Source organism: Bison bison, unplaced genomic scaffold (assembly GCF_000754665.1).
Source record: "Bison bison bison isolate TAMUID 2011002044 unplaced genomic scaffold, Bison_UMD1.0 scf7180017864332, whole genome shotgun sequence".
Lineage (NCBI taxonomy): Eukaryota > Metazoa > Chordata > Mammalia > Artiodactyla > Bovidae > Bison > Bison bison.
The window spans coordinates 1,659,442-1,676,331 of NW_011494904.1; the positions used below are offsets into that span (position 1 = coordinate 1,659,442).

The 16,890-nt window shown below is 40.0% G+C and overlaps 1 protein-coding gene across 1 annotated transcript in view; it reads right to left on the reverse strand.

Moving 5' to 3' along the window:
• The window catches only part of DIAPH3 (diaphanous-related formin 3), a 563,671-nt gene that overhangs the window by 129,878 nt on the left and 416,903 nt on the right, over positions 1-16,890 (reverse strand). Inside the window, exons 27-28 of the mRNA XM_010853857.1 lie at positions 11,698-11,793; positions 11,152-11,211 (exon numbers count right to left, since the gene is read on the reverse strand). Of these exons, the coding sequence (XP_010852159.1) occupies positions 11,152-11,211; positions 11,698-11,793 (156 nt within the window). The remainder of the gene's footprint in view (positions 1-11,151; positions 11,212-11,697; positions 11,794-16,890) is intronic.

The window sequence follows — 16,890 nt, forward strand, 5'->3', positions numbered from 1 at the left end:
CTCTTACCTGCTCAGAGAGGAAGAAATGCAGTGTAGCCAGGGGGTCGCAGGTCTGGCTGTGGCGCCTGCTACCTGCGTGGGGCCACTCTGCCCCCCGGCACCCTGCTTCCTGCTGGACGCCCTGCCCCTCCTGTTGGCGCCTCCGGGCACCCGTGGCTGCTGAGCCGTTGGGTGCTCCTGTGAGGGCACATGAGTGCTTCTCACTGGGGTCCCTGTTGCTGCGGACTGAACTGTACCACCTGAGACTCATGTCAAAGCCCTAGCACCTGGTGTCTATGAAGGGTACCTGATTTGGAAACAGGGCTTTTGCAGATGCAATCAAGCTAAGGTGGGGGGTGTGTGCTCGCAGTCGCTTCAGTCATGTCCAGCTCTTTGTGACCCCATGGACTGTAGCCCACCAGGCTCCTCTGTCCATGGGAGTCTCTAGGCGAGAACACTGGAGCGGGCTGCCATGCCCTTCTCCAGGTTAAGGTGGGGAGCCCTAACCAAAAGATTCAGGTCCATATAAGAAGGTCATGTAAGGCCCTTCCCTGGTGGTCCAGCGGTTAAGACTCTGCGCTTCCACTGCAGGGCGCGTGGGTCTGATCCCTGGTTGGGGAACTAAGATTCCGTATGCCATGCGGTACGGCCAAAAGCAAGAGCACATGAAGACACAGAGACACACTGTGGGGCTACGTGCAGAGTCTGGGATGAGTGTGACGCGGTGCAAGCCGAGGAACCTGGAGGACAGTCACTTCCAGAAGAGAGACGGGGGGACAGGGCCTCCCTCAGAGCCTGCGGGAGGAACCCGCCCTGCCCACACCTTGAGTTTGGACACCCACCTCCAGGATCCCCACAGAGCACTCCCAGGCCCTCAGTTTGGGGAATCTGCTTGGAAGCCGTCAAGCCCCCGGATCCCAGCTTCCTCCTCCCACAGTATTCTCTTTCCTATCTTCACATTTTGCTGTTCCAGGCTGACCATGTCTTGACTTCACAGAATTTGATGCTGGTTTTTGCTGCTCTTTCTCCTTGTGGCTTTGCGGTAACACCCAAGGGGAAAAGGAGGTAAAAACACCTTTATTATTTTATTTTAAAACCAAAGTCTCTATAGACTTTTAATTTTTTTTCTTTTTCTCTTCGAAACTAGTTCATGCCACATCTTAAGTACAGTATAGAGACTACCGTATGTAAAAGAATTAATTTCCATCTCTCTAATTAGTACACCATTCTGCATACTACTGCCACTGCACAAGAATTTATACTAACTTTCTACTGACAAATGCATCATGCAGGGTAAGCAGAAAAGGAGAAAAAATGCAGAGGAACTACCAAACACTGCACTTATGGCATATCTACTCAATTGTAGGTACATGCATCATGCAGGGTAGGCAGAAAAGGAGAAAAAATGCAGAGCAACTACCAAACACTGAACTTACGGCATATCTACTCAATTGTAGGTACTCTGACTTCCCAGGTGGCAACAGTGGTAAAGAAAGAACTTGCCCGCCAACGCAGGAGATGAAAGAGGTGAGGTTTCGATCTCAGTCAGGAAGATCCCCTGGAGAAGGGCATGGCAACCCACTCCAGCATTCTTGCCTGGAGAATCCCATGGACGGAGGAGCCTGGCGGGCTACAGTCCACGGGGTTGGAAAAAGTTGGACACGACTGAAGCAACTTAGCACGTCACACAGGTACTTTAGTAGAGTCCTTTCACATGTTTTCACTTAATGTTCTAAACAGTCTAAGAAGCACATAGTATAATTTCTTTTTTTTTACAGCTGAGGAAAAATAAATCCCAAGGTTAAATAAGCAGCTAGGGTCTCCTTTCATTAGATCAAGAAGTCACAGCAAGGCCTAACTGCCCCTGAAGCCAGTGCCTGATTCCACGCTGTTTTCAAGGTCAGACTATTTGGCCAGATCACCCAAGGCTTTTAGAAACGGGATTTAAAAATACGAATACTTTTACAGATAGTGAGTACAAACAGCTATTGCTTTAGTAACTACTATGCCCGACAGGCATTTGGCAAAACGTTCATTTCTGATACTGACCACACTTGGAAAGTGGTTTCTATCTGTGACTACTCCAAACTGACCTTTATTTTTAATGAGGACAAATAAAATAAAATATAAAAACAAATCTAGCAGTCCCTTAGAAACCAGTGTTTAGCACCAAGTGTTGTTGTAGGAAAAGACCTCAGACACATGATGTAGCTGGCACCTGCCTGGAGGAAAACCAGCAGCATGAGGTCACTGCCATCCCTGATAGAATGCCTTCCTCAAATGTAATAGGACACCCAAACCACGCTGAAACATACATGGTACAGCCGTTCCAACAGAGTTACCTCGACTTAATCAGTTAACTGCTACACTGTTGTAACTACTACTACATGGAACACCTTATCCTCTCAAAACCAGGAAGACTCTGCCTGGCTGGTGCGCTGAAGCTCACTCAGCTGGCCCACTGCCAAACTGATCCCTACGGTTACACTTGGAGATTAACCCTTAGAGTTTTCAGGAAACTGGAGAACCAACTTTGTCACAGGGCCTGGGGAGCACCTCGGCTACTTTTCTTTCCCTCAGGCTTTACAGACAGTTACTTATACACAAGTAATCTCTCTTTTCAGCTGGACCATTGATGCAAACATTTTGCTGCATCTCCTGAGCAGTAACGTTTCACAATCCATCTAGGAGACGTGCTATTTTCTGCTGCCCTTGCCCCCCTTCCCCACACAGCCTGCCACTTGCAGGAGAAGCCCTTGCATTCCAGTTCTCAAAGAAAAAGGATAGCATCAGGTGAGACCCCCAAGCTTCTGACTCAATATTCACGTCTACTTCTCTCCACACACACTTCCTTTTCACCATCCAGGTGCTCAAACCTGTACTCTCGCATCCCATCCCCAGGAACCTCACCCTCACTACCGCCCCAGCAAACACACATCTTTCCCCACCAGAGTGCCTTCCCTTTAGAATGGGTGGTGAAGCCAATGCCACACAGAAGACAAAGAGTCACGACCCTCTCAATGAACTACAACCTGTTTTAGTTCCAGCTATCTCCTCTCTGTTTCATTCTTTCATACCCAGACTTTTAGAAAGGACAGCCCCCATGATGCCTGCACTCAGCACTGTCTGCTTCAGTTTCTACTGTTCTACCACAAACGCTCTGCCAGAGGTTAGAGGTGTTGTCTGTGCCCTTGGGTCCGCTCTGTGCCCGGTGAGCCTCCATCCGTGATGGACCTGGCTGTTCTCAAGCCTATGGCTTTGCGTACCGCTCTGTCTCTTGGCCCCTCAGAGACTGTTCCTTCCCAGCTGCAGTGTAGCGAGTCCTGCACATCTTCCTGCCCGGGAGGTCAGCATGACTAATGACCGTCCTCAGTACATGTGATATCGTCCGCTCCCTGCATCCTGAGTGAACCTCCACAGTGGCGCGGGTTCACTGGACCTTAACTGCTTATCCTAAACAGCTTGTCACTAGGATTACAGACTCATCAACCATTTGATATGTTCCCCACATTTGTGACTATGTCAATTAAACATTAGTTTTCAAATGACAAAAAAATTACATTAAACATCATGAGACTCTTACTGACGCAGTCACAAATGTGGAAAATGCATCATGCATATATGTATAAAAATATAACATGTAGAAACAGAAAATTTGTAACAAACCAATAATCAAACAAGAAAAAAATTATTTTTTATTCTTTGGGGAATTTGATAAAATCAACAGATCCTTTTAGCAGGGGGTTGTCGGGCTGGGGGTGGGGGAGGGCGTGGAAAAAAAGCCCCAGCACAAAATCTAGAACAAAAACAGAGTTCAAGGAATTTCTAAAGTCCATCTACTGCTGCTAAGTCACCTCAGTTGTGTCCGACTCTGTGTGACCCCATAGATGGCAGCCCACCAGGCTCCCCCGTCCCTGGGATTCTCCAGGCAAGAACACTGGAGTGGGTTGCCATTGCCTTCTCCAATGCATGAAAGTGAAAAGTGAAAGTGAAGTCGCTCAGTCGTGTCCGACTCTTAGCAGCCCCATGGACTGCAGCCTACCAGGCTCCTCCATCCATGGGATTTTCCAGGCAAGAGTACTGGAGTGGGGTGCCATTGTCCATCTACTGACTCCTTATAAATCCAGATTCTGACCCTATGCTTTAAGAAAAGGATAGATTTAGAATGGACCAAAAACATTTAAAAGTAACAATTATAGTCCACTAAGTAACACAAACAGATACATACTAACCATAACAACTATTTCAGGGGAAGTCAAGGACTTTCTTCATACAATGGTCCTTTATCTCCTTTTCACTCAATTTAGTCTCAGCCTTCGCTGTACAACTGTGAATGCTCATTAAATGAAAGGCATTTGTTATTTCTTGCTTAAATGTCCTTTTCAAACAACTTGAGGTCCTCACTACTTGAGAATTTTCTAACCTGTTCATGCTTAAGAGTCTGTCTCATAAGGACTGACCAAAAGGTTGTCCCGCCCTGACTACAAACGGGAAAGGCCTTTCTGTCCACTCACAGGGCATCGGGCCCTGGGCAGGAGCCTAGAGTCTGTTCTCCTGTGCTTGACTGCACAGGAAAGAGGAGAGCCTGATGTTTGAATAAAATGTAGAATCACCCAAACTGTTTTACATTCCTGGCCTAGAAAAGTCTCCTTAAAATATATTTAAGTCTTTTGACAGTTACAGGTAGTATTTAATTCCGCTTGAAAGCCCAAGTGTAAGGGTGTCAAAAACAATTAGTATTTTAATAGTTCCCTTCCTTAGACAGGCACAAATTCATCAGAAAGAGAACAAAAAATAAACTCAAGAAAATAAGCCATATTATTTGTTATGCTTTTCTACTTTAAAATAGGACATTATTATTATTTTGTTTAATGAAAATGGTAGCCCATATTCTACTTTGATAGATAAGGTTTTCTAGACAGAGATTGGTTTGGTATTGTCCTCCCTATTTTCAGAAAAGCCTGAAGGCAGCTCGTGCTCAGTAGACACCACTGAAAATCTTACAAATTTCATAATTCTGCCTCAAGACAAATTCTTGCTGCTCATGGAAAAGGTAGGTCAAGAAATAAAGGGACTGAAGGCTGAGTGCAGAAGGGAGGGGGGATGGTTGTGTGTGAAGTTTTAATACATCGACAACAAACCTGTCCTGTGAGCTTCCTTTAGAGTTATTTTGTGAGAAATATGCTAATTCAAAGATATCTAACTAGCTTCACATTTAATTCTGACTTCCAATCCTAGAGTGGCAGAGCAGCTGTGCCTGGAGGCAATACAATCTTATTTCTATAAAAATCTCTCAAAGCTCCATATATAAGTGGAAGAGTAAAAATAGATAATCAAATCCAAATTAAGGCTATTAAGAATTGATTTAGTGTAAAGATAATATAGCAAGATTTTGTTTAGGTTATGGATGTTCACTAAAAATGTGTAATACTTGTTTGCCTAAAATTTTGATTATGTTTTATCTTATTTTGTCACAGTTAAATAGTTTTATCATTAGGGATTTTAATTGCATATAGTTTATAGAATTCTTTCTGATTACTCTATATCCATTTAACTGAAAAAAAAAAATTCCACAGTACCACTTAATGAAAAGAGAACCATCTAATGAGATGCAATCAAACTGCTAGCAGATGCTCCATAAGATGTGGTTGAACAATTCCTGTTTGTGAAACCTTTGTCACAAACGTTTTAGAGTCTACAGGGGAAAAGAAGTCCCTGAAGAGAGTAGAAATTACTGTACCCTGAAAAACACTGGTTCCTCAGTTGTAATACCACTAAGTTTTATAAAGATAAAAGGAAAGCAACAACTAAAGAAAAAAAATGGGGTAAACCACATCCTTGAAAGTCTTCTTCCAATCTACACTGAAGGTTCCTCTATCATGTGATCTTACTTTTCATCCATTATCTGCTTCCATCACTGCCTGTGTCCATCTCTAAGGCTCAGTCCTTGTACTCTCTAAGTTAGAGGATTTCCCGCAGATAACTCATCTGCGTATGCAGTTGTGAGCATTTCTCTATGAGGATCTCAACACAGAGCTCTAGACCTGGCTTCTCTCCTCACACCCTGATAAGCTCTCTGACTTTCTCCATTCCTTGAAGCCAATCTATGGAAATTTCAAAGTGGCTATTAGGTCCTTTCCATTCTTTGTTCTAACATGCGTCATACAAATTGCTCAGACTTGTCATTTTCCTGCTCAAAAGCCTCAAGAGTCCAAGTTCTTGGCCTGGCATCAGACTCTCAATATACTTCTTCCTTATCTGGGCCTTTATTTTTAACCAGGTCAGTTTATTCACTAATACCCAAATATGGTATGATTTTATTAAAATGCATTAATAAATATTTTGATTATCTTGAGTTACTATTTTCTATCAACTATAGAAAATCTTTAGATTTCAAATGCACTGTGTTGAGTAAAGAAATGAGACAACGCCCTGTACTTATTAGTAGATGCTTTCATTTATTTACTGTTGTTAAACTTTGCTTGATTAAGCAAGGGAAAGAAATCAAATTAATAAGTTACTCCACACTGCTAAGGAGTGAATAATCTAATCAAGATTGAACCTCACCCTTCACATCTGATGCAATAATCTTCAAACCTGTGATGATCAAATATCTCCTTCTGATGACAGATAATATTCTAGGAAGAAGATGAGAAGGAGTTACTTGGTCACAGTTAGGGCTTTAGCAAGTGACATACTAAGGCCTACATATTTGGGTAACAACCGCAGATGTGATTTTGCTCAATGTACATTAATTGTTCTATTCAAGTCTAAGCATAGACATGTCTATATTCATTCAACACATTCTTACTAAAAACATCCATGTGTCAGGCATGAACCCAGCGAACAACTGGGGCTTTAGCAGTTAACAAGGCAGAGACCTTCCTTGCCTGCACCGATAGGACTGAGGAGTGATGAGGCAGATACTGTATGAGAACTCTTTAAGGGAAATGCATGGTGCAAAACGGGAAAAACCAGGGTGCTAGAAAGAGCATACAGGTACTAGTAAGAGCAAATAGTTTTTTTTTTTCAGTTTAGTTTTAATTGGAGGATAATTGCTTTATAGTATTGTATTGGTTTCTACCATACAACGTGAATCAGCCCTAAGTACACATGTCCACTCCCTCTTCAAATTCCTTCTATCATACCCCACCCATTCCACCCTTCTAGCTTGAGCCCACTGTGTTATGCAGCGACTTCCAATTAGCTATCTATTCTACATGTGGTAATGGAATATTAATCAGCCATAAAAGGGAATGAATTTGAGTCAGTTCCAGTGAGGTGGATGAACCTGTGTGTGCTCAGCTAGGTCTGAATCTTTGTGACCTCATGGACTGTACTGCTCTGTCCGTGGGTTGAACCTGGAGCCTGTTACACAGAGTGAAGTCAGTCAGAAAGAGAGAAACAAATGCTGTCTATTAGCACATGTACATGGAATCTAGGAGAATGGGACCGCTGAGCCTACTTGCAAGGCAGGAACAGACACAGACGGGAGCACAGACTGTGGACACAGAGAGGGGAGGAGAGTGGACGAAGGGAGAGAGGAGCACTGCAGGGCGCACAGCCTTTCAGGGCTCAGACTGGGAGGGCGCGCACATGCTGCTTCTGCTTTTTGCCTCACTCTTGCCATCAGGGTTTTGCCTCATTTCTGTTTATCCTTCAAAACTCAGCTTTGATTTCAGGTCCCTCTAGAGGCCAAATCTGAACTGTCTCATAAAGTCTGGATTGGTCTTTATGGTATTCCAAAAGCTCTGTGCATTACTGCTATCTTGGCATTAACCAGACACATGAGATCTGTTACTCAGCTGTCTCCTAACTGGCTGGTGGATTCTTAGACGGTATCTCTGCATCTAAAATGTCCAGCAATGCTTAATACATTTTGCTAAACAACTGAGTAAGTGAAGGCTTAACAAAGAAAAACACCACACACAATTTCTTACTAGGTCTTAACAGACAAAGCAAAAAATAAAACAGCTAAAGGTTTTAACCAAAGTATTTTGAGTAGAGGTTTAGTCCAGCACAAGGGCTGGATTATTCAGTGTGTACAACTTCTCTGTTTGTGAGGTTTATAGGAGTTAGAGTGCTTCAGGTCATCTTTTGCCAAAATATATCTTGTGAAACTTTAGCTCCAAGGTCTCAGAGGATACATTATCAGGATTTTCTCATTCTGAAATAAAAAGACTCTTTCTAGTCTACACACACACACAAAGTCTATATTTATAATCTAAAACTTTCATGATCTTTCTAACAGTATAAGTTTATTAAATTAATATAGATATTTTAATAGAGTTTATTAAAAGAAATAAACAATGGTCCTAATTCCAGAAGGTGATTTATTCTTGCAATCCAAGACTCAGATAAAAGTGCTATCTAGTGTTTCTACCTGGGAACAAGGGAGGAGACAGACCAGAGGCTAGAAAATGTCCGAGTGCGTGTGAGAGTGTATCTCAATAGCATGAACTTATGTCACAAGAGAAAGAACATGGACATACGTGGCTCATCAGGATGATGAGAAGAGGAAAAAAAAGTGATTCAAGCTGCTGTGTTCAGACACGACATAGCACAGAGAGGAAGAGGCTGGACTCGGAAGTCAGGCAGACCTCTGTCTGAAACTTGGCCACAGGACCAGAGGCAAACTATGAGACCTGTTCAATTTTTGGTTATATTTTACTATAAAATAGAGATAAAAACAATGACTATCTGATAGGATTATTAAGAAGATTAAAAAGGATATATATAAAGCATTTCAACATACTGCCTGGCTTCTCACTCAAATAACTCAATAAACAAAGTAATGTAGTAAAAATTAGCCTATTAATACTATTATTACTATTAAGATGCAAAGATAATTAAAATATTGTAGAAAATCTCATAGATCTTTGAAAAATAATAAGATATCAACTACTATATATTTTTAGAAAATGCAAGTGTCAGTTGTTAGTTTTAAGTACATGAAGTGAACTTGCTTCAGTCGTGTCCAACTCCTTGCGACCCCTGTGGACTATAGCGTGCCAGGCTCCTCTGTCCATGGGATTTTCAAGGCAAGAATCCTGGAGTGGGTTGCCATTTCCTTCTCCAAGTACATGAAAGTAAATAAAAAAACAAAAGGGGTTTATATTACATTTCAATCACAGAGTTCAGTTGTAAGGTTAATATTTTTAGTGAAAACAAAGTAATTTTTCAAAATAGATTTAAAAATGAATTCTAAAATGTATCTTTTCAAAAAACACTCATGATCCTTGTTGTAATGTTCTTAACCAAATTCTGCATTTTTCAAGGTCTAGTCTAATAAATCTGCCATTATACATGTATCTTTAAAAATCACTCTGTTCATTTGAATTTTGTTTTTTACTTGGTGAGAAACATAAAGGGAAAACATAAATATCAATGGAAATAAGTTTCTAAAATACCTTAACCCATTACATGTATATTAGAACAGAGAATTTGATCTTTAAGATATATCTCCTTTGATTTGCTATATAATTTACTTGCTTAATTATCACAAAAGCTTTAGACTTAAGATAGTATATCAGCCTTGATAGAAATAGAAGTGCAATTCTTACCTGCTTTTTTCCTCTGGACCAAAAATATCACAATTCATAATTATAGACAAACCTTTGTAGCCTGGACACGTTACTAACATTATAGTCACAAAAGGACTGTTCTTCTCAAGGCCAGTATACAAATTTATCTCAAAAAGTTTTCCCCTTCATAGCAGCCAGAATACTTAATCACAGCATGGGTATCTGTATGCCATTATAATCATATCATATCATGACTGGGTCTTTTCTTTAATAACTTACAGTGGGGGCTGAGTTATTTCACATACTGCATTAATAATAATAATTAAAAAATCTAAGTACACATATGCCATCAAATAAGAAACATGATGGGAATCAACACTAATATTACAGTTGTGTCACTAACTAGCTCTGTACTCTTAAAGTTCTCAGACTGTCTGAGTTTCTCTATTCTCTACACTTTTTGCCAATATTTAGTAAATAATTACCCAAAGCTAGGAATTAATTATCCACAGTGAATTTTTCTGACTTAGTACAATTTTTTCTTCCTATTTCTAGAATAGATAAAAGCAAAACAATAAAAACAAACTGTTGAAAAAAGTCAAAAGATCTATTTAAAATTTTGGTGTACATTTTTTTACCTTTTCTTTCATTTATTAAGCATCTATTATGTATACTTCATCTTGATCGGTAAGCATCTACACATCTATTAAAAGATCATTACATTCATGCCCCTTTCTATTTACGTCATATTCTTTTTAGGTTATTCTAGAAATCCGACATGAGTTTTTCTATTCAGTCACACCTTAATACTTCTAGAACGTTAACTCATCTGTACACAAAACAACCCAAATAAAGTCTGTCAAGTATCTTTTCATTTATAAATCTAGTAAACTTTGCTAACACCTCACTGGATAAATGTCAATCACGATGGATGAATTTGATTTTGACTAGGAAAGGGAAGCAGAAACCATAATACACAACAGTGAGAGAAAGGAAGCCAAAGTAAACAAAGCCCGATACACACGAAATGGCGTCTTGAAGACAGAAAGAGGGCTCCATGCACCGGGGGTTCAGGAGCCAGCTGGGGATGTATGAAAGGAGCCAGAATCAGATAAACATGGGAGACGAAGGCAGCTCGCCTTTCTTAGTGATTCTAGCACACCCTTCCACAGTAATACCACATGAAGCTCATCTGTGTTAAAGATCTGGCCGCAGAGCTAGTCACAGTGTCTCACACTGTACTGGCAAACATGGTAGAGTAGGACAGGTAACAATTCAATATTTCAAACTGTATCTTAATGTAAAGCAAATACACTGCTCAAAATAGGATTAAGAGAAAACAATGTTTTTGAAAGGAGACATTGGACAACAATGATTATAAATGTGTGAGGTAACTTCAAATAATAATAATAAAAGCAAACTGTGTACTTGAGACCTGAAAGAAGAATCTTTGACACTACCTCAAGGCACTAATGGAGGGATGGAAAAACATGAGTGTACAATCTCATCACAAATATGTACATCCACACATTTTTACTACTTTAGTCACATTGAAACTCAAGAACATCACAGCAGCCTACTAAAATCTCAGATCAACAGGATAAAAGTAGATGAGAAGAATGTGCAATTTATGAATACGGTTTATTACCATGGTTACAAACTTTCAGAATAGGCCTCCGAGACGCTGGACTGAGACTCTGCCGAATATCTGTTAAAAATACATATATATAAAAGAAACTTAATATAGAGCTCTGTTCACCTCAGGAAGTATAACAATGTTAGACATTTTTCCAAGGTTAAGTATTTCTGGAAGCGATGCAATGCTTCAATACCCTGATATACTTGAAGCAATAATGTTATGACTTTTACTTCTCATTTAATTATGCTACTGTGAACTCCACTGGGATAAGGTACATATGGTCCCTTAGATGAGACCTGTCCCACTAATCAGGCTTTGCCAGGTTCAGCGCATTGATTTGTTAATATGCTAGTGACACTGGCCAACTGGAACGCTTCTCTCTCTGACACCTGTCATTGCAAAGGAAGGATTAAGCGCATTTATAAAACTCCTGAGGAGTTGTTGCCCACAGCACTACATTCTTGACACGCGACTTTAAAAGAATTATAAAAAAGGGGAGTGCTGTTCTTTGTTACAGTTCCCTAGAAAGTAACATGAAAAAAGCATAATGTTCACCTTTTGGCTTTGGTGTCCTTTTCCTTCGGTCGCGGAAGGCAGCCCCCGACTGCAAGGCCTCCAGCAGACTATCCATCACTCCTGTCTCATCACCCTCTGTGAAAAGAGAAGCCGGGAATTCCATCATCCCTCTGGGTTACCATAGCAATGTCAAAGCATGCGCAGGAACTGGTGATGGTATGGTAGGGGGAAGAAGATCAGATGCCAGGACTAAGCCACAATTTCAAAATATGAAAGGACTTTAACTCCCCCAGAAATCAAATGTCTTTTAATGCAATCTGTCTCATTAATGCCTCGGCCACTGTCCACTAAAGAGAACCAAATTCCACTGATTCACTTTAGAGCACTGTTTTTATAGCCTGGTGGCACAATAACTGTAAATGGAATGTGGGTCTAGTCGTATCTGTGTCTCGGGTTATCATAAATCACATTTCCCTTGTAGAAATGGGTTATTTTCAAGGCATCAGAGCTCCTATTCTAAAATCGACCAGGTGTGGGAGAATGTTTCTGTTGTTATAGAGATTCTGCTGTCTAAATTTATTGTACAAAATTATATTTCCAGGCCAACTTCTGTGAACATGCTCCCAACAGCTGATTCTTCATATCAGAGGGTAATTGTCCTCAAACTTTCAGTGACACAGAACAATCACTGCAAACTTTTACAGAAAGTATGAAAAGTTTGTCTTTTTAATGAAAGATAAACCAAAAGAGGCTCTGAAAAATCTGAAGGATAGAAACACATTATGATTAGTTTAAACTGACATTCTACATATAATTGATGAGATTCTGGATATAGAGCCAGCTCTCTGTATTCAGTTATTTTGTAATAATCTACAGTTACATATGCCCATGCTAAATGTTTTTTAAAGGAAACTCTTAAAAAAAAAAAAAAAGGTTCAAAGAAACTACTGGTTCAAACTAAATCTATGGAAATGACAAAGATTTTTTTTCTTGGTCCCTGAGAGAGTAGTGGCATTCTCTATGAAGTTGTGTGACTGGTATACAGTCATATCTAAAATACTACGTAACTATTTTCCTCTGGATTTTTTACTTCTTTTTTTGAAATGCAATCCTATTCTAGAGAACATATGACAAATAAATGCAGTAGAGTACAAACAACATACTCATTTATGGTTTATAAACAGATATATAAATATGTATCGGCCGTTTGCAACCTGGTTCTGTTTCATTTTTAGAAAAGTACTAAACTTCATAGGTATAATGTGAAAAAAGGTGGGTGAGCAATAGAGTATTTGGAGATTGTTAACTTACATGTAAATTTAGTTCTAAAGTGGCTTGATGGCTATTTTAATTAAAATACATTAAATATTTCAGATATTTTAATTAGTATCTAGCAATCTTGGAAATTTACACTCAAACTCAAGTACATTTTTCCTAAAAAGAACTGCAGGTAAAGCTAAATATATGATACATCTCATTAGGGTGATATTATCATTAGTGTGACATTAGTTGTGAATATATCTCATTAGTAAAAGGAAACCTTGAACTTTCCACAGTAAGTTTGCTGTTGACAGTAGTATTGATGAAGTGATTGTGAAACTATTACATGAGTATTGTAAGCCTGAGCAGATGGGTAGACACGTTGATGCAGAACATGGAATGCTTGCTGGGAAATATAAATACTGAGTGGGAGAAGGAGAGGAAGAACCATGAAGTGCTGGATTAGACAGAAAGGTATCAGATAAGCTCAAGCTTTGAAAAAAGTACTTTTTCTAGCTTTGTGGTCCCACAGAGCCGAGAAGTAATGACACCACAGGAGCAATGAGCACACTTGGCTCTCAAATCTTGGCTTCTAAATACTATTACTCACTAGTAGGAACTGGAATACATAGAAAAAGGGCTGATTCTAGGGCTGAGATCAAGGAAGAAAGAAATGAGTCAGGAACATACAGAAAATGTCTGTGCCAGAAAATAAGAAAGTGCTCAAAGACAGATGGGTGGAGGGGCCAGACTGAAGAATGAAAGCGAATGTGAAAGTGTGAGTAGCTCAGTCATGTCCAGCTCTTTACGACTCCATGGTTTGCCCATGGAATTCTCCAGGCAAGAATACTGGAGTGGGCTGCCATTCTCTTCTCCAGTAGATCTTCCCGACCTAGGGATCAAACCTGGGTCTTCTGTACTGCAGGCAGATTCTTTACCATTTGAGCTAACAGGGAAGCCTTAGCTAACAGGGAAGGAAGAACAGCCTTAGCCAAATTTAGGACAGTCTGACCACTGAATCAGAGAAGGCAATGGTGACCCACTCCAATACTCTTGCCTGGAAAATCCCATGGATGGAGAAGCCTGGTAGGCTGCAGTCCACGGGGTCACTGAGTCGGACACGACTGAGCAACTTCACTTTCACGTGCTGGAGAAGGAAATGGCAACCCACTCCAGTGTTCTTGCCTGGAGAATCCCAGGGACAGGGGAGCCTTGGTGGGCTGCCGTCTATGGAGTCGCGCAGAGTCGGACACGACTGAAGCGACTCAGCAGCAGCAGTAGAACACTGAATAGGTAATGATGAGAATGCATTATTATACATTGGAAAAAAAGAATCATGAATCCATACTGACACTAAACATTTTAAATTTTATTTAAAAAGGGGAAGAAAAAGCTGTATTGAAAAAAAAAATTCGCCATATTACAACTCACACAGTAAGAATTAAGCAGAAATCATCAATGGTTACAAAAACTATTGTATGTGAGGTTATGGAGCAACATGGCATGGAGAAATCTCACAGGTAACACCTTATCCAAATAATCAAATTTGACATCACCAGTAGTGATGGACAACAACTGTCTCCTGAGGTCATGCACTGAAATGGACACAATATAACCTGTGAAGAAATATTTAACCTGAATCTAAATGTAAGGAAACAATATTTTGTGAAGCAACTAGTCTAGGTTCTTAAAAGTCATCAATATTGACCAAGAAAGAAAAAAAGAGAAGAAAAGGTTAGAGTAACAGCATTTTATGTTAGAGGAGATTAAAGAGACATGACAACAAAATGCAACACACAATTTCTGATTAGTTCTTGTACTGCAAAAAAGCTACATATGACATTATTGGGATAGCCCAATTTTAAAATGTGTTGGGTATTAAATAATTATATTATACCAATGTTAGTCACTTGAGTGTGATAATTATATTATGGTCAGGTAGGATAATGCCATTGTTCTTAGGAGACAGATGCTGACATGGTCAGGCTCACTAAACAACTACCTACAGTTTCACATCCTCAATTTCATGCCTTTGATCATGCTGTTCTGTCTGCATAGAACATCCTTCCTGCTTTCTTCACCAAGCTATCTCCTTCTCCTTCCAGACAGACAACTAAATATCCTTTCCTGACCTATATATGCTGAACTAGGTGCCTTTCTGTGTCCTAATGGCTTGAGGTACATATTTCAATAAATCCTCTATAATATTGTTTATGTGACCATTTCTACCACGAGACTATGAGTTCACTGAGGGCAAGGATTATGGCTTTCATTTAACATTTAGCAAAGAAGGTGTTTATCAGCGTATGTTGACTCTATCAGCAAATGAAGCAGGGGTGTGGTCAGCTGGAAGGAGTCCCCACACAGAAGAACAGAAGTCGTGATGGGGGTGGTGAGTGGGAGCACACCCCCGTCACCAGTGTCAACAATGCTGACTGGCTCCCTCCTTCCTCTGGCCACACGTGTCTGTTCAGCACATGCCAGTATCCCAGGAAGTGATCCACTGTTTCCTTTTCTGACTAAACTTAATGTCGGTGGTCTAGAACTGAACTATTTTTCACTTGAAATACTGTATGTGTTGCCTGAAATGATACTGCTTCTAGTTTCTCCCTAATTCAATTCATTCCATACAGCACTGAAGCAGAATTATGATCCCCTAGTCACAAATTTTCAAAATCACTCACTTGCCACAATATAAAGTCCCAACTTGTTCTCTTGGCCCTGACACTGACACCAATTGCTCTTTAAATCATATCTCTGATTTCCAACATCACAACCTGTTCCTCCACTAAAGGCAACTACCTGTGTTTCTCCACAAACATTTTCTCCCATCCATCAGTCTCTACCTGGAACTTCTGTCCCTGGACTAATTCTCCAGTGTTAACATTTTGCTTGGCTTCCATTCCCCACTCTTATAGTGAAAATTGTATAGCATCAGATTAAGAAGCCCTGCATTCTACTCTGAGCTGTCAACTGGCTATGTAATCATTCCTGACATGTCTAATAGCGATAATACATGTCCATGGTTCAGGAGACGATCAAATGAGATCATACAAATGAAAGCACTTGGTAAATTGCTAAGTGATACAAAAATGTATGGAAATAAATTCATAAATGAACTCCATGGTACACTATAGGAAGTTTATGTACTGTTCAATTATGTTCTCAGCATTGTTTCAGATACATTATAAATTAAATAACTCTTTTATAGCATATTTGATTATGCCTTTGAATAACATCATTTCTAAGGGAAGTTCAGATCAGAAATACAAGAAGACTCTTAAAATAGTCCAAAGGGTAAGATGGAGACACAGAATAAAGATGTTTTTCCAAATGCTGAAAATGCATTTGAAATTTTCACTTAACACACGTTTACTGAGGGCTATGATGCACCAGAATATTACTAGGCATTCAAGAATTAACTAGGTCCCAAGAATTAACCAGAGGTGTTTTCAGCTCTCCAGAAGCAGAAAAGTGAGCTCAGTATGGAGGGTTATATTGGATACGTAAGTTTTCCCAGTGAATTAGAACCTGTTAGCAACATGAATGGGCATGGCAGGGACTGGGGAGGGAACAACACATCTGGCAGAAGAAAGGCAGATACAAAGGCAAAAGTTAAAAATAAAAACAGAAGTGAGGTATAACAAAGGATTTTGTTGCTGTTGTTTAGTTGTTCAGTGGTGTCCCACTCTCTGCGACCCCACTGACTATAGCCTGCCAGGCTCCTCTGTCCATGGGATTTCTCAGGCAAGAATACTGAGGTGGATTGCCATTTCCTTCTTAAGGGATCTTCCAGACTCAGAAGAAGTATTTAAAAGACTCATGTTTACATTATTCTAATATAAACCAGAGAAATAAAAATTAGCCATTTTTATTATAGACTAGAATTCAATTTCTTTAACTACAAGTCAATTGATATTCAAAATATTTAGAGCCTCTCTCCTGCTGTGAAAACTCTTTTAAATAAATAGA